The 25,180-nt window shown below is 54.2% G+C and overlaps 1 protein-coding gene across 1 annotated transcript; it reads left to right on the forward strand.

Moving 5' to 3' along the window:
• Window positions 1-136: 136 nt before the first annotated feature.
• LOC132249852 (C-type lectin lectoxin-Thr1-like) lies at window positions 137-21,116 on the forward strand. The gene is made up of 8 exons (XM_059725510.1): window positions 137-241; window positions 13,543-13,625; window positions 14,086-14,165; window positions 14,643-14,737; window positions 16,849-16,986; window positions 18,105-18,219; window positions 20,102-20,173; window positions 20,890-21,116. Exons 1-7 carry the CDS (start codon window positions 137-139, stop codon window positions 20,167-20,169), a joined length of 684 nt encoding a protein of 227 aa, XP_059581493.1. The 3' UTR covers window positions 20,170-20,173; window positions 20,890-21,116.
• The last annotated feature ends 4,064 nt before the right edge of the window (window positions 21,117-25,180 follow it).

The following is a 25,180-nucleotide window of genomic DNA, read 5'->3' on the forward strand; positions in this document are numbered from 1 at the left end:
GCAGTATACCTACACCGTGTTGCCCCAGGGATGGATACAGAGCCCCACCCTGGCTCATGGAGTTTTAGCTACAATAGTTCATAAAGTTCAAGAAAAGTACCCTGACATATGCATGTGGCAGTACATAGATGACGTCATGGTAGACAGTCAAGACAAAAAGGCTGCCACCAAGGGCTTTGAATCATTAAAAGAGAAAGTGCTTACCTTTGGATTCATGCTGTCTGAACAGAAAGTCCAAAAGGTAGGGCCCCAGTGTGAATTTCTAGAAATAGAATGGCAAATGGGGGGCCCACGATACCAACCGAGGCGCTGCAAAATATAGTGGAGACCCAGACTCCCTCTAATGTGAAAAAACTGCAAGCCTGATTGGGAGCACTACATTTTTGGCATATGCATGTTCCTGAGTTTAGTGTATTAGCTCACCCCTTGTATAACCTATATAAGAAGAGAACTAAATGGGAATGGGGTCCTGAGCATAAATATGCCTTACAAGCCATTAAGGAAGCAGTAACTGTCCATGCGTCCCTAGCAGCACAATGTCTAGAAGGAGAGCTTTGGCTCCAGGTAGGTGTCTCAGAAGGAGGACCACACTAGAGCCTGTGGCAGAAGGAGCCCTCGGAAGCAGAAGGAAAACCCCTTTCATTCTGGAGCCGAGGCTGGAGAGGGGCAGAAGCAAGGTATACTCTCTTAGAACAGATGTTGTGTGCAGCAACAGCAGCCCTGGAAGCCACAGAAGCACTGGGAGGAGAATTACCCACAGTTATCACTACTCCGATACCTATCCTTGGCATGGCTCTGTCAGATTGCCAGCTACCACCTGGGGGGAGAGCCCAAGACATCATGGTCCAAAAGTGCATTGATTACATTTTAAGCCAAGTGCAATGAGTAACCCCACACGGACGTCCTGCATTAGTTGAAAGAGTCATTGAAAGTACAATTAATGTTTATCCTGATCAAACAAGCTACAGTGAACCTTCACCCATCACAGAAGCACCTCCTTTCTCACCTGAAGCGGAGACCTCAGCTGATGTTGAAGTCTGGTTTACAGATGAGTCTGCTCGAGGTCATGCCTGGAGAGCAGCCATCTTGAGAATTCAAGATGGCAAGCAAGTAGTATCACAAGGCCTCGGAAAAAGCATGCAGTATGCTGAGCTCCAAGCAGTGCTGGGTGTGGCTGTGTGGGAATTAGCACAAGGTCCACGTCCTTGAAGGCCCATCTATATTTATAGCAACTCCTGGATGGTAGTAGAAGCATGTACTAAATGACTACCCCTATGAAATAAAAAAAAAACTTTAAAAGACGAGGACAAAACATTTGAAACCATGAAGAGTAGAAAGCCTTATGGGAGTTATCCCAAAATAAGCTTCCTCTACACATCTGACATGTGAGTACAGCACATGGAAATAAGGCAGGAGAAAGCCTGGAGACAAAGTGGCATAGGCGAGTTCATCAGTTAACAAGAGAAGAGAGTGCTGAAACCTTGTATGTTGAAGAAAGAAATAAAGCAGCTAGTCCATCATTGCCCAATTCCTCCTCCCACTCTACACCTGGGGAATGAGCCGCAGAATGGCTACATCGAAAACATGCAGATGCATGATGAACAGAGCCAAGGAGGTGATACTTCCCCTCTATCGGGCGCTGGTCAGACTGCAGTTGGAGTACTGTGTGCAATTTTGGGCGCCGCACTTCAAGAGGGATGCGGAGAACCTGGAGAGGGTCCAGAGAAGGGCCACTCGTATGGTTAAGGGCTTGCAGGCAAAGCCCTATGAGGAGAGACTGGGGCACCTGGACCTCTTCAGCCTCGGCAAGAGAAGGTTGAGAGGTGATCTTGTGGCTGCCTATAAGTTCATCATGGGGGCACAGAAGGGAATTGGTGAGGCTTTACTCACCAAGGCACCCCCGGGGGTTACAAGAAATAATGGCCACAAGCTAGCAGAGAGCAGATTTAGATTGGACATTAGGAAGAACTTCTTCACAGTTAGAGTAGCCAAGGTCTGGAATGGGCTCCCAAGGGAGGTGGTGCTCTCCCCTACCCTGGGGGTCTTCAAGAGGAGGTTGGATAGGCATCTAGCTGGGGTCATCTAAACCCAGCACTGTTTCCTGCCTATGTAGGAAACATAGGACTCGATGATCTATTGAGGTCCCTTCTGACCCTAACATCTATGAATCTATGAATCTATGGACACCCCGGGTGTGATGGAACTGCCTGCCAGGCCACATCTTGGGGCACTGATGTAACTAAGAGAGAAGGACAAGAAATAGTCAACGCGTGCATCACTTGCCATGAGGTAAAAATGCAACTAAAACCCTGCCAGACTGTCCCATTGTCACTATGCGAAGGAAAAGAAGTGTGGCAAGTATGGCAATGTCATTTCATAGGCCCTGCATTGAGCCTCCCACCTCACCACTCCCATCCACCGTCCAGACTCCACGTGTCTCTCCAGGGGCGCCTAAGCCCTGGCAGACCCCCTTTCAAACCCCACCACAGAGTCCAGGGGTAACGTGCTACCACCACCCTGAGAGGGGACCTTCTAGGTTCTGTGTCCTCGGGGAAACACAGGCCTAATAGTTCTATGGGTACTCGACACAATACAAGCACTTGGCGCTCCTCCCCAAGTCGCGGGCCAAAAAGGATCATCTCCCTTAGTCCGCTGACCTAAGGGGCCTCCTAGTCATAATTAAACCCACCCCTCAATAAGTCTCCTACACCAGTCACAAAAGAGAACTTTATTGGTTACAAAGGGTAGGGCCAATATAGAGCACCACTTTCTCTCCTTTTGCATTTTTCAATGTATCCCTCATGTATTCTGTTTAACATGTCTTTCTTTAGCACTGCTGGAACAACAAGTCGTGAGCCTTTGAACAAATGCCATCGAGTACTGACAGCTCTTCCTGGAACTGAGAGTAGGGGCTCGGTCTATGTTTTCTAAGCTGACCAGCATCAATAGCTGTTATCAGTTTTTGCAACACGGTGTCCTAAGCCGTTGCTTCTACAATTAGTGCCCACATCTTATCTGTAACAGAAATCACTCTTTTACTTAGATTAACAGGCACTATGTCTGATAACCCTTTTTATGCAACCCTTGCCCAAGGTTTTGTGATCTGTTTCAGCTATGGCAGGCTTCCCATAGCTCAATGCAGGGCCTATGAAATATGCTATTTCTTACAGTCATATACAAGAGCCAAACTTTCTTTCTCAATTTGTGCATATAGATGCTCTGACTTAGAGAGTGCCCTAGATGCATATGCTACTGGTCTCTGGCAATCCCCATGTTTTTGAAAGGGACTTAATAGTGGAGGTCTACTACAGACCACCCAATGAGGGGGAAGAGGTGGACTGGGAATTCTCAGGTTAGCTTGAGGAGGCAGTTAAGTCAAGGTATGTGGTTATGATGGGGGACCTAAACTTTCTGGACATCTGCTGGGAGGAGCAGTCAGCTAGGTCTGACCGGTCAAGTAGGTTCCTAGCAAAGTTACAGGACCTCCACCTAACCCAGGAGGTGCACAGTCCCACCAGGCAAAATGCCTTGTTGGACCTGGTCCTGGCCATGGGTGATGTCCTGGTGAGTGGACTGTGGGTTCTCAGCCACCTGGATGATAGCGATCATTGCCTACTGGAATTTACCTTCCAGCGCTGTGTGTCAAAGGCCTGCAGCAATTCCTGACTTGGAATTCAGGAGGGTGGATTTCAATGAGTTGAGGAGACTATCTGGGGAGGCTCTGAGGTCCTGGAGGGCAAGGAACTTGGGAGTCCAAGTTGAGTGGTTGTTCCTTAAGTAGATGATCCTCCAAGCCCAAAGGATGACAGTCCCAACACAGATCAAAGCAAGTAAGAGTGCTCAAAAGCCCCCATGGCTCACCAAAAGCATCTAGGAACATCTCAAAGCTGAAAAGGAGGCATACACCCAATGGTAGGGAGGAGCCATCACCAAGGAGGACTATACCTCCATTGCTTGAGATTGTAGTGGGGCTGTCAGGAAGGTTTAGACAGAGATGGAACTGGGACTAGTGACCCGGATCAAAGATAACAAGAAGTCCTTTTTTAAATACATGAGGAGTAAAAAGTAGGTACCAGGTAAAGTAGGGTCTCTGCAGGACATGTTTGGAAGTCTGGTGGTTGCACCAGATGACAAATATAATCTCTTTAACAAATTATTTGCCTCCATTTTTCTGAACAGGGAGCAGGACATCCCCCGCACTGGGATCCCGGATGGACCTGGAAGAGGCTCAGCCAGGCCCAGGGTCAGCAAGGACCTAGTCAGGGAACTTCTGGTGGGGCTGGACGTGTTCAAATTAGCAGGTCTGGATGATCTCCATCCCAGAGTGCTGAGGGAATTGGCAGAGGTCATTGCAGGACCCCTGGCACAGCTTTATGAGTACTCATGGTGCTCTGGTGAGGTGCCAGAGGACTCGAAAAGGGCCAATGTGGTCCCCATTTTCAAAAAATGGAGGAAGAAGGACCCAGGTAACAACAGGCCCGTTAGTCTTACCTTGGTCCTGGGAAAGCTCTTTGATTCATAGATTCAGAGTTTCATAGATTCATAGATGTAGAGTTGGAAAGGACTTAGTAGATCTTCAAGTCCGACCCCCTGCCCTGGGCAGGAGAGAAAACTGGGCTCAAATGACCCCAGCCAGGTAATCATCAAGTCTCCTCTTAAAGACCCCCAGGGTAGAAGCCAGCACCACTTCCCTTGGAAGTTGGTTCCAGATCCTAGCCAACCTGACTGTGAAGCAGTGCCTCCAGGTATCTAGCCTGAATCTACTCCCTGTCAACTTATGGCCATTGATTCTTGTTACCTCTGGTAGTACTCAGGGCAACAGGGACTCTTCCATTGCCTGCTGGTCTCCCTTGGCCAGTTTATACATGGCCACCAGGTCCCCTCTCAGCCTTCTCTTGTGTTGACTGAACAGGTTCAGGTCCCATAGCCTCTCGTCTTAGGGCCTGCCCTGCTGTCCCCTGACCATGCAAGTGGCCTCCTCTGGACCCTCTCCATGCTGTCCACATCTCTCCTGAAGTGCGGTGCCTAGAACTGGATGCAGTACTCCAACTGCAGCCTGACCAGTGTCATATGGAGGGGAGGATCACCTCCTTAGACTTGCTCGTGATGCATCTGTGGATGCACGACAAGGTGCAGTTGGCCTTCCTGACTGCATCCCCACACTGGTGGCCCATGTTCATCTTGGAATCAATAATGACTCCAAGATCCTTTTCTCCCTCTGTGCTGATGAGAAGGGAGTTTCCCAGCCTGTAGGTCTGCTGCTGGTTCTTTCTCCCTGGATGCAGCACCCTCCACTTGTTAGTATTGAATGCCATCTTATTCTCATCCGCTCACCCCTGTAACTTCTCCAGATCCAAATGCAGCCTGTCCCTCCCTTCTACTATGCCCACTTCCCCCCACATCTTATTGTCATGTGCAAATTTGAACAGGGTGCTTTTCAACCCCTCATCCAAGTGGCCGATGAAAATATTGACCAATGCAGGCCCAAGGACCAAGCCCTGGGGGACCCCTCTGCCCGTGTCCCTCCAGTTCGAAAATGACCCGTCCACCACGACTCTCTGGGTGCAGCCCTCCAGCCAATTGGTGACCCATCTGACTTTGTAGGCATCGACACCACAGTCTCCTAATTTTTCTAATGAGAATGGGGTGAGAGACCGTGCCGAAGGCCTTCTTCAAGTCCAGAAAGACTATGTCCACCACAACATCTGCTTCCAAGGATTTTGTGACCTGGTCATAGAAGGCCACCAGGTTGGTCTGACAGGACCTGCCTCTAATGAACCCATGTTGATTGCCCCTAAGCATGATCCCCCCTGCTGGGCCCTCGCAGATGTGCACCTGGATAATTTTCTCAAAGAGTTTCCCCGGGACCAAGGTCAGACTAACAGGCCTATAATTTACTGGGTCCTCCTTCCTCCCTTTTTTGAAAATGGGGACCACATTGGCCCTTTTCCAGTCCTCTGGCACCACACCAGAGCACCATGATTGCTCGTAAAGCCATGCCAGGGGTCCCGCAATGACCTCTGCTAATTCCCTCAGCACTCTGGGGTGGAGTTCATCAGGACTTGTTGATTTAAACATGTACAGTCCCACCAGAAGTTCCCTGTCTAGGTCAACACTGACTCTAGGCATGGCTGCACCTCCACTGGGACCATGGGGGATCCTGGTGGGGGGGATGCCCTGGTCCCTGCTCAGAAAAATGATGGCAAAAAATAGTTGGTTAGCTTTGTCATCCGGTGAGACTACCAGATTTCCAAGCATGTCCTGAAGAGGTCCCACATTACCTGGAACCTTCTTTATACCCCCTATGTATTTAAAAAGGGGCTCCTTGTTATCCTTGATCCAGTTCCATCTCCACCTTAGTCGTCCTAACAGCCCCCTTACAATCCCGAGCAATGGAGGTATAGTCCTTCCTGCAGATGGCCCCTCCCTTCCATTGGCTGTACACCTCCTTCTTAGCTTTGAGATGTTCCTGGATGCTTCTGGTTAGCCATGGGCACTTTTCAGCACTCCTGCCCCCTTTCATCCATGTTGAGATTGCCTCCCTTAGGGCTTGGAGGTTCATCTACTTAAGGAATGACCACTCTTCTTGAACTCCCAACTTACCTCCCCTCAGGGACCTCAGTGCCTCCCAGACTAGTCTCCTTACCTCATTGAAATCCACCCTCCTAAAGTCCAGGGCTGCTGTTTTCCTGCAGGCCTTTGCCACCCTGCGCTGGATGGTGAATTCCAGCAGGCGATGATTGCTGTTGCCCAGGTGATCAAGCACCTGCATACCCCTCACCAGGTCATTGACTATGGCCAGAACCAGGTCTAACAAGGCATTTCTCCTGGTGGGACTGTGCACCTCCTGGGTTAGATGGAGGTCCTATAACAGGGCTAGGATCCTATGTGAGCAGTCAGACCTGGCTGACTCCTCTTCCCAGCAAATGTCTAGATAGTTTAGGTCACCCATGATGACCACGTCCTTTGACTTAACTGCCTCCGCGAGCTGACTTGAGAATTCCTGGTCTAGCTCTTCCCCCTGGTTGGGTGGTCTGTAGTAGACCCCACTTAAGTCCAACCCCCACTTAAGGCCCTTTCCCTCTGCCCCCCCCACCCCCATATTCTGACCCAGAGCACTTCAGTCTGCCCCTCCTCTGACCCAGTGCTGCTCGTTAAGGATGTGAATTGTTCTTTGATGTACAGCACCACGCCCCAAACTTTCCTACCTGTTCTATCCCTCCTGTGCAGCCTATAGTCCTTGATGTTCACTGCCAGGTCATGAGTTCGATCTCACCAAGTTGCAGTGAGCCCCACTATGTCTGGGTTTGTGTTAGCTAGAAGGAGGGCAAATTCCTCCTGCTTGTTCCCCATACTACGAGCATTAGTGTATATGCATTTAAGGCCTCCTGAAGGTGTATGAACCACACCCATAATCCCAGGACTATTTGGGTCTCTTACCTGGGTATTTCTTGGTCAGTCTTGGTGGGCTGTTTTTGTGGGTGACACTTGGTTTGGTGTCCTGAGGCTCCCTCCGACCTCAATCTCATTAAGTTTCTTGAAGGTGTCCAGAGTAGGTGCTTGCACCACCTCTGGGGAAGTCTGACCTAGGCCTTGGGGGCTTGGACAGTAAAGACATTTCTCCTTATGTCCAGCTTGAAATGGTCTTGCAGGATTTTGTGACTGTTGGGCCTTCTCATCCCTTGGGGTGCTGTGGTGAACAGGTGATCCCCCAGATCCTGATGCACACCCCTTATGTACTTATAGGCTGCCACCAAGTCACCCCTGAGCCTGCACTTCTGCAGGCTGAAGAGTCCCATGGGTCTCAGCCTTTTTTCATAAGTCGTGTTACCTTGCCCTCTGATCATGCATGTGGCTCTCCTCTGGACGCTTTCAAGCTTCTCCATGTTCTTCCTGAATTGTGGAGCCCAAAATTGGATTCAGTACTGCAGCTGCAGCCTCACCAAGGCTGAGTACAGTAGGAGGATGACATTTTCTCCCAGCTTCCCTTCAGTTCTTAGGCTGCTGATTCAATCACTCCCTTTGGCCAGTACCGGGTCCAGCAGTGCCTTACTTCTTGTCAGCCCATAAACTTTTTGAGACAGGTAGAGCTCATCCATGCATGTGATGAAGCTTTGTGCCAATCAGATTTGGCCAAGTGCTTTTCCCATGAGATGTCTGGGTAGTTGAAGTCTCCCATGGCAACCATGCACCAAAAGCATGCAGCCTCAGCCAGTTCCCTGAAGAATTCTTGGTCAAGCTCTTGTTCCTGATTTGGAGGTCTGTAGTAGACTCCTGCCATTTTATCCCCTTCACCATGTTCCCCTTGTAGCCTAAACCAAAGGGTCTCCAGTTGTCCTCTCTGGGTGCCAGTCTCGGCTTGTAGGGACATGTAGCTCTCCTTCACATAGAGACCCCTTTTTTCAGCATGATCTCTCTTGTACAGGGTATAGCCATTTATACCCATAGTCCAGTCAGAGGAGGAGTCCAACCAGGTCTCTGTTATCCCTATGAGATTGTAGATGTTTTTGCTTAGCAGAAAGTCCAATTCCTCCTCTTATTCCCCAAACTCTAACTGGCTCTCTCATGACTTTCTTGCAAGCAAAATATAGAAGTACAAGTTGAATGAATGGACTGTAAGATGCATAGAAAACTGCTGGATCATCTTGCTAAGAGGATAGTGATCAATGGCTCAGTATCTAGTTGGCAGCTGGTGTCAAGTGGAGAGCCCCAGCACTCAGTCTTGGGGCTGGTTTTGTTCAGTATCTTCAGCAGTGGCCTCCATCAGGGTTATAGACTGTGAACTAGGACAGAGGTTTGGGTACCAGCCATTTCTTGAGCATACAACTGCCTCTGACCTTGAAAACTATTTCTTACAGGAAGCTAACGAGCTGTGGAGTGGATGCCTACACAGTCAGGTGGGTGTCCAGCTGGGTCAGGGGCTGCACCAGAGAGTGGTGTGGACGGGTTGTTCTCGGGCTGGAGGGAGGTGGGCAGTGGTGTCCCGCAGGGTTCGGTCCCTGGGCCGGTGTTATTTAATATCTTCATCAGCGATTTGGATGAGGCTATGGAGAGCAACTTCTCCAAGTTCACACATGATACCAAGTTACGGGGCAAAGTTAACACACCGGGGAGCAGGGAGCAGGTACAGGCTGATCTTGACAGGTTGGACCAATGGGCGGAACAAAATAGGATGCAATTCAACAAAGACAAATGCAAGGCACTCCACCTGGGGGGGCGGGGGGAATCCCCAGCACACCTACAGGTTGGGGGATGACCTCCTCAGCAGCTCAGTGGCTGAGAGGGATCTTGGAGTCATAGCTGACTCCAAGATGAACCTGAGCCAGCAGTGTAATGAGGCCATCAACAAGCTAAGCACACCTTGCCATATATTAGCAGATGCATGACCAACAGATTGAGGGAGGTGATGCTCCCCCTCTATGCGGCATTGGTCAGGCTGCAGTTGGAGTACCGTGTCCAGTTCTAATAGCCGCACTTCAAGAGGGACACAGAGGATCTGAAGAGAGTTCAGAGGAGGGCCACTCACACAATTAGTGACCTTCATGATAGATCCTACAAGGGGAGGTTGAGGGATCTGGATATCTTCAACCTTCACAAGAGACATCCTATGAGAGACCTTGTAGCCACCTACAAGTTTATTGGGGGAAGACAGCAGAGCATTGGGGATGCGCTGTTTACCAGAGCAAGCCAGGGAGTAACTAGAAATAATGGGTGTAAACTAGTGAAGAGTAGATTTAGGTTAGACACTTGGAAGAAATTTTTTACAGTAAAGGTGGCCAGAATCTGGAATGGGCTGTCAGGAGAGGTGGTGCTGTAACCTACTTGGAGGTCTTCAAGAGGAGGCTTGACAGTCACCTCGCCAGGGTCATCTGACTTGGGTCCTTTTTCCTGCTGGGAGCAGAGGGTCGAACATGATGATCCTTTGTGGTCCCTTCTGACTCTACAATCTATGAATCTATGACTGAACAGATTTACCCTGCTGCTTATCACTAATGGTGAATGTTTAACACCTTTGAAAGCTGGCTCATTTTGGGGGCTTATCTACTGTACTCCATGTACAGCAGGGACCTGCAGGGAAACGCTGTTCTGGAAATTACCTTGTATCTCCAACAAATAGGGACTGGGATGCTAGATGCCAGTCACGCCAACTTTTACATCTCTTGTTATCTCCAGTATCACATTTCTAGAGAACCAGGAGCTTTCACAAGTGGTATTTGCAGCCAAGTTCCTGTTTCCAACTGAATTTTGGATCCCCTTTGCAACAATTTTAGAGGACCTCGCCAGAAGAGTAAAGCCACATAAACAACCGAGCAGTGGGGAGGTCAGGACAGCAATGGGGCTCGATGGTTTCTGGCTCCAGAGGGTCCTGAGACCGAACACTCAAACATTTACATGTTTCTTCCTACAAGGTTTTCCCCACTCCTTCTAGCTCCTTCAGAGAGGAGGGAGGAAGGGGCAGGAGGCTGGTGCAGCTCCGCTCTGGACTCGCCTGTGCAGTTCCTACTGCTGAACCCAAGGTCTAGCTGGGAAATATGAGAAACTGGGCACCACACAGTGACCGCCTGTGGCCCTGGGGATTGGTGAGGGGTGGCTTCTCCGGGGCACAGACACCCCAGCCAACCTCCCCCAAAAGCATCAATGGCACCCCTCCCTTCCTGCCCCCCCGTCCTCCAACACAAGCCCATGTGTGTAGTGGTGAGATCAGTCATGGGGTCGCTGCCTGGAGTCCAGCTTTACACACCTTTACACTGCGGGAACTACCCCAGGGCGCTTCCCCCATCCCCGAGGGAGAGCTGTGCTGGCCCCGGCATATCCCACAGGGCCCGGTGTGAGTAGAATTGCAGCCCCCAAGCAGCATCGCGCCCATGCACACCTCCTGCACCAGGGCTGGGCCAGCTGGACCGGGAGATCCTTGGGGCTGGGGCAGGGCTATACCCTGTTTGGGGACGTGACAGTGCCCCAGACCAAGGCCAACCAGGGAAGCGCTCCTTGGTGCGGGGAAGGGACCAAGCCCTGGGCCATGCGGAGGCTCCGCTGTGCGCTGCTGCATGCGGATTTGTGCCCTCACCGCAGCACCTGGCATTCTTCTGCACTGAACTGTGTCCTGCTGTCCTGTACCCCAGGAGACCTGGGAAATCTCGTGCACAGGCCCTGACACCTCCACTGTCTTGCTGCCCAAACCTGGGCTGGTCCCAGGACCAGCCCGGTGGAGGCCCAGGAGTTTTGCACAGGGGTAGATTCCTGAGCACAAGCAAATGTACGTGGCAGCCCGGGCCCGAGTGCCCGACTTCCTATTTCACCTCCGGGCCCACAGCCACAGGCTGGTGCCATGTCCCTGCAGGGGAGGAGGCCCCTGCCCTCGGACCCTCCCCCTCCCTGGGAGTGAGGAACGCAGTATCCCTTGGCCTCGCAGGGGCCTCCTGAGGGCTGGGGGAACTGCTGGCCATGGCCTCGGGCCCTGCTGCAACTTGCAGGTCTCTTTGAAGGACTTCTTTTTGCTGCAGCAGCCACACAGGCCCCAGGCCCGACTTGCAGGGGAATGAGCTCTGCCCAGTTGCACCTGGGAAGAGGCAGCCAGCACAGAGGGGCAGAGGGGTACAGGACCCTGGCTTCCTTCTGCTCATGGGGACCAAGAGCAGACACAGAGGTCATGGAGCCGCAGCCTCACATCGTGTCTTCTAGCAGCAGATGAGCCCTGAGCTGCACAGGGCGTCCCTACAGGGCCAAGCCCCCAACAGCCTCCCTTGGGAAAGTGCAGCCCCACGGCAGCTTCCCCATGACAGCAATGTCCACGGGCTGACACCCAAGGCAGGGGGACCACTTCAGAGACCAGGGCACTGCCCAGAGGACGAGGTGCTGGATCCTGCTGGGCTCTGCTGCCTGGCGAGGTCCAGACACAACTTCTCTGCCCTTTGCTCTTTCCTCCTCGGGGACATGTGTTGCCTCCACATACGGTCAGGGTGTGAAAGCAGCTCTGGCCAAGAGGCAGCTGCAGCTGTCCAGCTGGCTGGGGTCAAGGGGGAGGCCCAACACCCGGGGAACCACACATCCCAGCAGGTACCTGGTATAACCAAGCCCTTCCAGTCGGTCCCCATCATCTGCAGCCTTACACCGAAACAGTGCAGGGGCAGGATGCTCGCAGGCACCTGGTACAGGGGAAAGAAACCCGGTTCTTCCCCTTGGAGGACAAGCACCAGTTTGACAGCTGAGCATCTCACAAAGCCTCGGACTCATTCATGCTGTTTGCTGCCCTGGCCATGAGCTGCTCATGACAGCTACATCTGCACAGAGACTGTCCTGGCCCATCCCCATGCACTGCAACATCTCTACACTGTGGTCTCTGCACTGGTCCAGTGGGGTTGACAACACTTGTTCCTATGCTATCTGTTAAAGCCAATGCAATTCCCTGAGGCCCCATCTCAGGTGGGTCTGCAAAGAGCCCCAGGAAACGTCCAGGAAAGGGATGCATTGCACAAAGGAGGCAATGGATAAAATGCGGATTTCAGGAGCTGCCCGCAGATGCAGCCGGAGCTCATTTCCTTTCTGCTGTGCTTTTCTGTTGCAGAACGGTGCTGTTGGCTTGCTCCGAGCCACGTCCATCCTGGTCGTGATGCAGCCTGTCATGCATGGGCCTTGAGCAGGAAGGATTTCTCACCCCAGGGAGAGGAGATTTGTGATAGGCTGTTATTCCTCTGAAGTACAGTATTTGTTTTCCCTTGTACAGGTCCCAATAAACACTACATACAGTGCAGTCTCTGGGCCGTGCCCTTCTCCACCAGGACCATGACCAGGTGCTTGGGTTCGGCTTCCACACCAGGAAAGCCAGTGTCGGTCCCACACTCATAGTGTTTGTCCTGTTGACGATGGGGAACTAGCCAGAAACCAACAAGATGTGGTTTTCCCTGGAACAAGCTTCCCTGCTTGGGAACATCCCCTGCCCTTTCGCTGTGTGGCAGAGCACGGCCTGCCTGCTGCGCCCGCTGGCCCCCGGGTGGGTGGGAATAGCTGCAGGGGCTCCTAGTCCAGGCACTCAAACAGGGGTGGGTTATGCTTAGCTTCGCCTGTTTGTCTACTCTGTGAATGAAGGGGGACTTCACATGGGACGCTGGTGCATCGGCAGCACTTCTGGCTCCTGGAATGGACTAAAAGAAGGTGTTCGTGGAAGCTGGAGCTTATTTGTGCTACTTACAGGGACCTAGATAGGAGACAGGAGGAAGCTAAATAGCTCATTTTTAACAGTAAAATAGGGTTCCCCCTGCAAGGAGGTGGTGGACACTTGTGCAGTGTGTGCAAGCACACGGGCTGTCCCCAGGAGAGATGGTTCCCTCCCCTGGGTGCAAATGGGATCAGCAGTAGGTCCTGGCCAGCACCTGGAGCATTGGTGTGGAAGAGAGAGGAGGGGCAGAGAGTGGGGCAGGCAGGAGGCAGGGAGGGGCGGGGGGCAGGGGCAGATTAAGATCAGCTGAGGCGATGCGGAGCTGTGGGCTGGCCCTGCCTGCTTTGCATGTTCACACCTTTCTCTGATCCCCTCCCTCCTGCCAGCCTATAAACCCACTGGGCACCAACAGTGGGCACCGGCTGCACCAAACCCCCTGCTCCGGACCAGACCCCAGAGAGGTGCACAGGTGAGTCCTGAGCCCTGGTCCTGGCCCTTGTCCCCTCTGAGCTGGGGCCAGGACTTAGGAGCAGCCCTGGCTGGGGTTCGGGGGGCCAAAGATGCTGTGCGTGAGGCACCCTGGGGAGAAGTTGCTGTGTCCCCCTGCCCCACAGCACTGTCCTTGCACCCAGCCCTGTGGGTCAGTGCTGAGCACCCGCTCCCTGGAGACCTGCTCCCAGGGTCCCTGCCCTGTGTTGCCCTGCAGTGCTGGAGGCAAAAGAGAAGAGGAAAGTGGAAGGCAGGGTCAGTGGGTCTGCCGCTGAAAGGACCATGGCCCCAGACACAGGTCAGAGACCCCTGCCCTGTCAGGGATCTCACTGGGTCCTAGGTTTGGGGCCAGGCCAGAAACCCCACCTTGGGAGGCAGGGAGAGGTCAGTGTGGGGCACAATGTGGGATCCCAGGGTCCATCTCCCCTGTCTACCTCCAGGACAAGCGAGGAGATGAGGACCACTGCCCGTCTCATCCTGTGCCTCCTGGGCTGCCTGGTGCTGAGCCCTGGGCTGGAAGGTGAGTCCGCGCCACGCTGGAGCCCCCGGGCTCTGCTTCCCTTGGCAGGGAGCGCGTTGGTCCCACTCAGGCTCTCCCGACCCCTCGGCAAGAAGGGCCCTTACCCAAAGACCCCGGATCCGGGCTGCAGAAGGGGCCAGTGTGTTCCTCAGGAGACAGGGTCCCCTCCTCGGCACCAAGGAGAGATGCTGGAGCTGGGATACCGATCTTCCCCTGCCTCTGCATCCTCCTGCCCTGAGAAATGCGACGGTGGGCTCTGGGGTCCCACCGGGGTCCCCAAATCCCTGAACTTCCTCCCAGTCACCTCCCCCAGGCATCTCCTCATGTGCCCTGTGCCTAGGGGCTGCTTTCACCCCTTCCTCCCCAGGCCTGGCTCTGCTGCCCCCGCCCTCAGTAAAGCAACCGCTCTGGGGCTGGGGGAGCCTCCACCAGGGTCTCTTTTCCCCTCACTGCCTGCCCATCACTGTCTCTGTGCAGGGACTAAGACCCAGGTCTGTCCCAATGGCTGGCTACACTTTCGCCACAAATGCTATGGATACTTCAAGGAGACGATGACCTGGGCGAATGCTGAGGTGAGCGCTGGGGGGTCTGGGTGCGGGGTGCCCGGTTGGGATAGGATGCTCTGTGGGATGGGAAGTTGGGGGCTCCCTGCATGGGCAGTCACCATGCTAGGTACAGCCAGGCTGCAGGTGGAAAGGAGCTGGCTGCCAAGGGCCCCAGCACAGCCAAGGGGCAGATGTAGGCTCCCCATGGGAACCGGCTTCTAAACTGGGCTGGACCGAGCGCAGTGCCTGCCAGCATGGAGCGCAGGGGTGTGCCTTCACCCACCTCTGCCAGGGTGAGCTGCCCTCTTCAGCACGGCCGGGAGGCACCTCCATCCCTTACGTTCAGCCTGGGGTCCCTTGCGGCACTTAACACCCGACTTTTGTTTGCAAAATGCACAACGAGCGGCATGTCCTTTTTCTCCCATAGCGTGGCCTTCCCCTGGGCACATGGCAGCGCTCTGGGCACAGCCCTCCCCAGTCTCATGGCAATCAGCCACTCACCCCCTAGGCACCCCCTGGAGAGAGCCCGGGGTACCGGGGGAGATGAATCTTGCCAGTTCTCTAGAGGGGTAGTCACTCTCCCTCTCTGTGCACATGTGGACAAGGAGCAGCCACAGGTGATGCCCAGGAGGTCTCACCAGGCAGTGACAATTGCACTAGGGGGAGGGGGTGGACATCCAAACAGAGGTACAGGTGCTGGCAGGTCTGGACCAGTGGTTCCCTACTGGAGCAGCTCCCGGGCTCCAAGGCCCTGGGGGCAGAAAGCTTTTTTAAAGACTGACTGGAGAGATTGCCAGCGACAGACAGATCAGACAGGGGATGGAAGGGGCATTTTGGCCCAGGGACTTAAATGTATAAAACAGGTAACCTGGCACCAATGGGTTGCTCACAGAGGGCAAGTCCAGAGCCGGCAGCAAGGGCAGGTCAGAGCGACAGTCACATTTTGCTCCGGGATGAAGTTTCAGTTCCTGGTCAGAGGCGAAGTGCAGCCAAGGGGCTGCACGCAGTGTGGGACAGGACAGGCTAGTGCAGGGAAGGGCCCAGGACTAGGAGGGGAGTGTCTGGGAGAGCTCATCTCTGGTGCAGGGGCAAGTGGGAAGAGGGGTCTGAAGTGGAGGGGAGGGAAGCAGCTCCTTCCTCCTTTCACCCTGGAGCCTGTGGCAGGCCAGTAGTGGGTGTTCCTGCACTGATCTACCCCTCTCACTGTGCCTAAGCAAACACCAGTGCTTCAGCTGCCTTCCCTGGGGTGCCTATGTCCGGCCAACCCCCTTCCTGGAGGACACCCGCAAGGCCGGGGTAACCGCTGCCACCACCTAGGCCTGGGTCTTTGTTAGGGCTCTGTGCAGCCCATGGTACGTAGACCCTGTGGACCTTGCAGGTGCTTAACCCACCGTCGTACTTTGGGGTGCTTCTTTTAGCCTGAAACGTTCACAAGTAGCCTCATGTACAGGAGGAAGGTACAAAAAAACATGGGCTCATCTTAGCACGCAGAGCAAAGAGGAGCTAAACAGGCTTGCCTCACCCCTCTCAAGCACCCACACAGCGAGGCATGCTATAACAGATACCTTTATTGATCAGAGAGGGGAAGAGTGAGGACAGAATACAGAACAATGGAAAATTAATAAAAACCCACTTGAGCAAATCAGAATGGGCTTGTTGGCCCTTTCGATACAAGTCTCGTTCACTGAATCTTAAGATACCGGCTAATTTCAGGTAAGTCACTCACGTGTTCATCCAGAGACTGATAGAGCTCTGGAGGCTCATTTCTTGTTTCAGTGCCCCAAAATGTCTGACCCCTCCAACATGACCCCCTTGTAAAGTTTTCGGGACCTCATCACTAAGTTCCGGCCACAAATCAATATCCTCAGACCACGGCTGATGCAGGTTGGTCAGCTGGAAAAACATCGGCAACCTCAGGTAAAATGACCAGTGCCTCCCGGGTATTTGGGCGGGAAGTGGGAACAGACTCAGAGCAGGGAGGCAGACACGGAGGGTGATTTCTTCACATAGCCAGGCTGGGGAGAGGCAGCAGCAGGCGCTCCCTCCCCTTCCCCTCCCAATGCCCAGGCATTGAGGTGCTGCTCTCACTCCTCCCTGCCCTGGGAGCTGCAGACACAGCTGGTTTGCTCCTGCTGCAGGTGGAGTGTCAGAACTACCGCCCAGGGGCCCATCTCGTCTCCATTCTCAATGAGGCAGAAACAAATGTCCTCGCTAGATACATCTCAACAAACAGCCCTGCTGGGAACGTCTGGATCGGGCTTCATGATGCTTGTAGGGTGAGTGCCTGCTGCCCCTGTCCACCTGCCGTGGCCCTCCCCAGTTCTGGATGGCTCCTTTCAGTCCCCAGGGCCTCTGCAGAGGCTCCCTGTGCATGGGCTGCCCAACCTGGGGCTTTACTCCTCCCGCTGCTCACCCTTGGGCAGGCAAGACTGGGAGTCCTGGGGTCGGTGGGAGGGAGGGGGAGTCCTGTGGTGCTGCCCTGCACAGGACCGGGCTGAGGGTTTCTGCTGCGTCTGGTTTCTGACTAGTGACTGTGTCCTGCAAGTAGGGGCTGGACCCGGTTCCCTCCCTCCAGGACACAGCACCTCATTGCTGGGGCCAGAGTCGGGCTCCCTCTTGCTCTGTAGTTGTCTGACCCAAGCCACTGCCCTTCCCCTGCCCAGGGCAGTGCTTCACAAGGTGTGGCGCAGGGCAGGGCCACCCCAGTATGGTGCCGGCTGGTGGCTAAGGGCTGTGCTGGGAGGGAGAGGGGTGGGCTTAGCTCCTTCAGGCTGCAGGGAACATCCCAGGTCTCCTCCTTGCTGGACAAATGATCTAGCCCCACGGCTCTGGTGCCAGCAGTGGGCAGTCCCATTGCTACCCTGGGGTCAAGCGTGTCCGTGGGCACTGAGCGCAAGGTGAGCTATGGGAGTTAGGGACACCTGCTGGATCCTGCCCCCGGGACAGTGGCTCCGAGGCTGTGCTTGAGCAAAGGGCTGAGGGGGCTGATGCACCGAAATGCCTGGCACAGTCTGTACAGGGCCGTTGTGAGTGTGGGAGCAGCTGAATTCAGAGGCGCAGGGATGCTTTTGCTACAAGTCAGGTGCCGAAGAGATGAGGCTGGTTCTGTGCATTGGCCGCCTGGGCCAAGGGGCTAAAATCCTGCTTCAAGGGCATGTGAGGTTGGACACTTCTTGGCTGGCTCCAGCCCTAAACAAGGCTTGTGTGTCAGCTCCATCAGTGTCCCTGGGCCTGTGCCCTGATGCTGCCTTTTGTCCATCCCCTCCTTACAGCCCTTTTCCATCTCTCCCCACACAGCATGGGATATTCTGGGTATAATGATTTTTGGGGGTACCCACAGCCCATATTTCCAAAGGATGTCCCCTCCCTAACATTTCCCTCCTCCTGCTTACAGAACAGAAAGTGGCAATGGACAGATAGCTCCATCTCCAACTATAAAGCTTGGGCACCAGGGGAACCTAACAATTGGAAGGGGAATGAGCGCTGCGCAGAGCTCTTAGCTTCATCAGGTAAGCAGAGGCCCTGATTCACAAGGCTTGGCAGCCTAATGGACACCCCGTTAGTGGCCAGTGGCAGGAAAAGGGCCTGCTTTCTCACAGGATTTACCCCAGGCTGCAATAATTGACAGGATGTGCATGAATGCACATGCATGTTCACACGATATGCACATGCATGTGGAGGCCATCCATCCTGGGGTAGGTGACTGGTGTCTGTAAAAGGGCAGTAATGGCCAGGAGCAGCTGTTGTGCCACTGTGCTACTATGTGGTGCTGGTGGCTACAGATGAGGATGCAGGCCTCTCTGACCGGCTCCTGTTCACCTGCTCTGGTCCTTGCGGGTGCAGAGCTGGAAAAGCCATGACAATATGGATTGGCATCAGGAGGGTCATAGATTCATAAATTCATGGATGTTAGGGTCGGAAGGGACCTCAATAGATCATCGAGTCCGACCCCCTGCATAGGCAGGAAAGAGTGCTGGGTCTAGATGACCCCAGCTAGATACTCATCTAACCTCCTCTTGAAGACCCCCAGGGTAGGGTCAGTCCATGGCTACCCTCCCAGCATTAGACGCCACCCCCTGCTGACCATGCCCAGCCGGAGTCTCCATGGGACTGACAGAGCGATCTGTGCATGCAAGAACAATGGGACGTAATTCTGACACCGGCCACAGAGAGACACGCAGGCCCATGGCAGGACACTTCTGCCCCTGGGCACTGCTTCACTGACCTCAGGGCAGCTGCTCTCTTGCAGTGAACTTTTGAACACCAGCTTGAATGGGAAGTTTCCAAGTAAGAAATTGTCCGCACACTGGACTGTGTTAGGTGAGGTTTAAATGGGGGTTGCGGGTTCTTACCCCATCCCCTGGGTTAGCTTCCATGACTGGCTCTGTGTCTGTGGGTCAGGGGCTTGTTTGCTTCTCCCAGCACTGTCCCTCTCCCTTCCCTCTCCCTCCTCTTTTCCCACTTTTTGTGTTCAGATCAGTCCTCCACTTCCTACCCTGCTCCATGCTGTCCTCTCACAGTCCCCACAGAACAAGTTCACCAAACCTTGTCCTCATTGTCTATATAATTTAGTTATATCTATATTGTCTTCATCTGTGCAAGTGTGCAGGGGTCTTGGACTGTGCAGAAAGGGGCTTGCACATGGTGGCACCAGTGCAAACACCCTTGATTCTGGCTGTGTGGAAGAGACAAGGAAGCTCCTGTAGGGAGCAAGAGAGGGAGAAGGCACTGTCAGAGCCATGGCTGCAGGGAGGCCTGAAGAAGAGAGAAAAAGGAAACAAGGTGGTCCCTAGTACCTAATTGCAGAAGCCAGGGCTGGAGCAGTGGTTGGATGGTGTGTGTGCGTGTGTGTGCAGGGCCTGGGTCACTGACTGCACTGCACGTGTGTGTGCCAGTGTGAAGAAGCCAGGAGACAGTGCAAGACCCGGGTGTCTAGAGAGAGGGCTGGGGGTTGGCAGTGTCTGGCTGGAAAAGCAGAGCTGGGCACGGAGCGAGGGAGCTGCGCGCTGCTGTGGGACGTCGCCATGTCCAGGGAACAGGACTCAGTGCAGCCTCCTTGCAACAACACCGGACGGCACCAAAGGACCCAACTCCCGTCCTTGGTTCCTTTCTTTCTGGTAACAGGCTTGTGGGCACCATGTCCTCTCCCAGGGACCGGGCAAAGGGCAGCAGTTTGTCATAAGTGCACCCAGAGCCTGGTCTGATGTTCCCGCCACTCCTCTCATGGGTGTGGGGCCTGTCCCCTCCACCCCTGGGTGTTCAGGACACTGTCTCCACTCTGCCTTGCCCCAGGGTCAAGGACAGGAGCTCAGATCAGGTCCCAGAGCAGGGGTTGGAGTGGGGGGCCCAGCCTGTCCCCCTCCCCTTGGTAACTGCTGTGTTGCCTCCTAGGGTATAAGCTATGGAATGATGTTTCCTGCAAAATAAGTAGAGGCTTCATCTGCAAGTACCAGCTCTAAGCAGGTGAGACATCTGTGCACTGTAGCAGTAACCCCTTCCTGAGGGTGGGTGCATCATGCCCCTTGCACATGCAGGATCGACTGCCTCAGGAGATGGTTTTGTGAGGCTGGATCCCATGAGCCTTGCTGTAGGTTGCAGGGATCCATGCTGTGGGTGTGAAACCCCCTTTCGAAGAGCTGAGACATTCGTGTCAGCTCTGCTCACCCCTCCCCTGCCCCGTGTCACCCAGGCTCACTCTCTCATCTCCCAGACATGGCAGTGTAATTGCAATGGCCATGAACAGTCTTGCGTGCAGGCAGCTGCCTGTGCATGAATGCATGTCACCTTCCCCATTGCCCTCTCTGCATGGGCAAGCCCCCTTTCCTGCCCCATCCCCAGCTGGATGGGGCAGGAGGGTGCTGCCAGGGGCTCCTCAGGCTTGGAGCAGTCTTTAAGCAGCTGCGTTCACAGCTCCTCTGCCCTTGTCCCGAGAAAGCAGCCCTCCCTGCCCGCAGGGAGGAAGGACACAGGGGGAGGCACTGGAGTGGGAGCAGGAGCCTGGGTTGGACTTGGACCCAGGTTGCCCTGGGATGGGTGGTTTCAGGGGCCCACATGGAGACCTTTGCAGAGGCCAGGGGTTTCTAGACAGGGATTTCCAGACAGAGCTGCCCCTGCCCTGGGATCATCACGCCCATTCGAAGGATCTCCCCAATGGCTCACAGTGACAATTGCTCTTGCAGGAGTACACCAGCTCCTGGGACGTGAGTGCATTGCATCCGGCAGCTCTTCCAGGGAGTCCCATCCTGCAACCAGCCTGCTGTGCCCCCTCCCCACACTGCTGTGCCCATCCGTGCCAGTCCCGCTATCCTCTGCCTCCTCTCGCTCTGCTGGGCTCCCACATCTCTCCTCCCTTCCTCTGCATGGTCCCAGCACAAGGCAGTGATAATAAATCTCCCCTTAGCATTCAGTCCCATGTGTGTCTCCTGTGGGCCCTGACTGCCTGCAAAGGGGAAGGGGCCACGTGTCTCCCATGGCTGTGCCGGGAGCTCCCCTTACCCAGCGACTTGAGGGGAAGGGAGGCAATGGGGAGAGATGGGGAGGGCCGTGGCATAGTGGTTATCCTGCGCGGCATTGCCACCTGCCCTTGCACCTGGCTGCCGTCGGCACTTTTCTGCCTTTCCCCTGGTCAGACCACAGGTCTCCAGCCTGGGGTCTGTGCAAGGAGGCCCATGGGGAGGGACGGACAGTGCAAGGGTCTTACCCAGCATCACAGAGGTGTGAGGAAGGGAGGCAGGGCTGGGTGGAAACACGGACCATGGCAGGTGTGTGTCACGGGTGCAGTGGGAGCAGGGAGCTGCACACCTGCCATGGGGGAGCAACCATCAGTGCGTGTCCATGGTGCCGCGATGGGGTTGGGGTCGATGCAGGGGCTGTGCTCCCGGGGTCCATGGCCCTGCACTGGGCTCCTGTGCTCACGGGGCAGGTGCCTGTGCAGGGCAAAGGTGTGCGATGTTCTCCTGCTGCAAATAGGTGCCCAGAGCTCCCAGGGGTACTGGGAGCAGCAGGGCTTGGGTCCCAGGCAGGGTAGGGCTCCTGGGCCCTTCCTGCTTTCTCCCCAGGTGTCCTGACATGGGCCAGTGACTGCTGTGGTGACAGGAGCCCATTTGTCTGCCATGTGTAGCTCTGGGGAGTAGCTCTCCTGTGCTCGGAGGGCTCCTGGCTCCTGTGGGGACCTGGCCCCTGCTGCTTCCTCACAGCAAACATGCCCCTGACCCCAGCTGCAGTGATCCCTCTCCCACACATCCCTGTGTTAGTTCAGGCATCTGGCATGCTCTCCTCCGCTGCTCTTCTCTATGTCTCTCATCTTGACCCTGGTCTCAGCACAGCTGGGTCAGGAACACTTTCACATGAGAAACCAGCCCCAACTTCTTGCCACATTAGGATTTCTCTCCATGTTTGGTCTTTGGAGCCTCAACTGGGGGACCTTGGGGGTATCTATCATGGAGGCTGGGGGTGTGAGGGCCGAACAGGGCTGAGGAGGGCAACACTGTGGGGAGTCCCCGGCAAAGGGGCTGTGGTGTTAGGGGCACAGGCATGTGGTCCCTGGGGTAGGAGGAAGGATGCTCCGTTGTGCCCCTGTCTGGTCAGTGTCTGCGCCCGAGGGGCCAGTTGCTCTCACTTGTCGGTAGATGAACACAGACGTGTGACTTGTCCAGTCTGCACTGAGAGACGGAGGGGAAAATGCTCTCACAGGCGTCGTGCCATTGCTACGTAACAGGCCGTTGACGGGGCACTTAGGAGCCAGGTGTCCTCCATCGGGCTCTGCCTAAACTCTTGGGGAAGATTGTTGCAACACGGACCCCCATATTTGTAGTTCAGATTATCCCCCCACGAGGGGAGGCAGGATTCAAAAAGCAGTTCAGGAATCCAGGAGAGATGAAGGCTCCCCTTAAAACCGGAGCATCTTGCTGCCCCTGGGGTGAAAAGAGAGATGTGTGTGCTGCATGGCAAGGGTTGGGAGAGCCTGCAATGTGAACCCACCCTGTGGTTGCCTGCTGGACGTAGGGTGGCCATCGAGGGACCTCAAGAACACAGGACAGCTGCATTCAGGGCAACTCCACCACCACGAACGTCGTGTCTCCTGAGGCTGGGGGGCACGGCGAGCTCTCACAGGCGGCTGTGTCAATGTTGGGGGCATGGAGGTGGCGAGCGGGAAGATCCCGCAGGTGGCCAGGGTGGGAGGGAAGGTGCCCAGCAGCAAAAAATAGAGGCCATAAAGGCGTCCGGTTTTGAGAATTTGTGCTTTGCTGGGTTCTTCATGAAAACAGCTTCTGCTGACTGCAAGATGCTGGGCCTGCATGGGATAGCTGCAGCCTGCAAGTGTGTGATGAGAGCCCTCCCTCCGTTTGTCAGGCATAAGTTGTGGTGACTGGTTATTCATTATAACTAATTAATTAGGGATTTAATACATTGAGTATTTAACATGGCGTCTACATTATTAGCTTTGTATTCATTGATTTGAACATCCTTTAGGTGTAAATAGTTATCAACTGTTATTCTTGCATAGACTCATCCTTGTGCATTGTAAATAGAGAATTCCAAATGTTTGATATTTTTCACTGTTCATTTGCACATAACAATTTTCCTCTGTATACAATTCAATTCTGTAAATAATTATTTATAGTTTCCATTGTAAAGGGACCCTCTCCTCTCAGGGAGCCTCTGGCCACTCCTAGGTGAGCTGGTCAGGGGGACTGCTACTTGACACCCCAGGTCCCGAACAATTGGACATGGCCATGGTTAGCAGTGCACGCTGAGGGTTACACCTGTAAACCGGGAAAGAAAATCCAACAAAATTGCTAGGGTAGGGCAGGTTGGGCAGCTGTGCCCTCACAGGGAACCTCTGTCTCCTGTCTCTTGCCCCTTGGAGAAGACTATGAAATAACTCCATCCCAGCCCCCTCTTTCTGGGTTGTGTTTTCTTCTTCTCTCTCTCTCTCTCTCTCTCTGTCCAGGTGTCTATCAAAATGGTTGCTATGGGATGCCCCGGGGAAGGGGAAATTTCCTCTTCCTGTATCCTGATGTATTGTTAAACTTCCTGCCTTTGACCTGGGAGGGGGTTCCTAAGGCAGTGGTCCCTCCTCAAGGTGGGGGCTGACTGGTCAGCATCAGAGATGCTCAGAAAATACCTGAGGTTGGTTGGGTCCAGGTGGTGAGGTCAGTCAGGTTATAAAGAGGGTCCCTCTATCGTGGGAGAGAGAGAGAAGGTCTGGTCACTGCATCAAGCCAAGGCGTCCAGAGCAAACTCAATGAGTCTCTGGATGAACTTGTTGTGGTGGGCCAGTACGGGGAGCTCCTGCATTGAGCCTCCAACCTCACCACGCCCGTCCACCTTCCAGACTCCAGGTGTGTCTCCAGGGGTGCCTAAGCCCTGACAGACCTCCTTTCGAGCCCCACCGCAGAATCCAGGGGTAACGTGTGCTGCCACCACCCCAAGAAGGGACTGTCTGGGGCCTGCGTCCTCGGGGAAATACAGGCACTCCCCCAAGTCGGGGGCCAAAAAGGATAGTCTCCCTTAGTAAGCAGACCCAAGGGGCCTCCTAGGCATAATTAAACCCACCCCTCAATAAGTCTCCTACACCAGTCAGAAAGGAGAACTTTATTGGTTACAGAGGGTAGGGGTAGACTAGGGTACAGGGTAGAGCAATCTCAGAGAAATCCCATCGAGCAAACTCCTGTGGCTGGAGTAGCCTTTGATCTCACATCTGAGTTACTGCAAGCTATAAATCTAGTTGGATCTCAGGTAGCTTACTCACAAGTATCATCCGGAGGCTGTTGGAGATTCCCTCTGGAGGCAGGCAGCTCCTTGATCATGAAATTTGAGAGATAGAGCAAGTTTCAGATGGTATAGCTCTTCTTTGTTCCTGAGTATCCCTCATGGCTGCTGGCCCTGTCCTCCTGGCAGTCCTTAACATATATAGCCCTTATGACCTCATTTACCTGGTCCAATAGAGGCCAGCACCTGTTGGCTGTCAGCCAACCAATTTGAAATACATTACTAGTTGCCGGGCAGACTCTAGCCCACCAGGAAGGAAGGCCCTCACCCAGGTATGTGATATCAGTCATGTAGGCAGAGGGAGCAGGTTTCCCCCTCCCTCAGGAATGTATCCAGCTCAGGTTACCCAAAGAGATAGGGTAAGGATGTGTCCTCTGCTGGGCCCATCCTAATCACCATTCTCACACAGCAGAGTTTTGGGGGGAGAAACAAAGGTGGCTTTCTGCCACACTTGTGAGTAACTTACCTGAAATGTAACTAGGAATTAAGAATCTAGTGCTTTAGTCACGTGTCAAAAGGCAACACGCCACTTCTGTTTGCTCAGGGTTTGTCTGTTGATACTTGCCTGAGCTGTGCCTCTCCCCATGCCTACCCTCTCCCGTAAATTAAACTATCCACTATAGCAAGCCTTGTTGTACCTGCTTGAGAGAGATTAGGTAAACCTTCTAGCTCCCTTTTGCTCGGCTGCCTAAGGAA

This window comes from Alligator mississippiensis, chromosome 4 (assembly GCF_030867095.1).
Source record: "Alligator mississippiensis isolate rAllMis1 chromosome 4, rAllMis1, whole genome shotgun sequence".
Lineage (NCBI taxonomy): Eukaryota > Metazoa > Chordata > Crocodylia > Alligatoridae > Alligator > Alligator mississippiensis.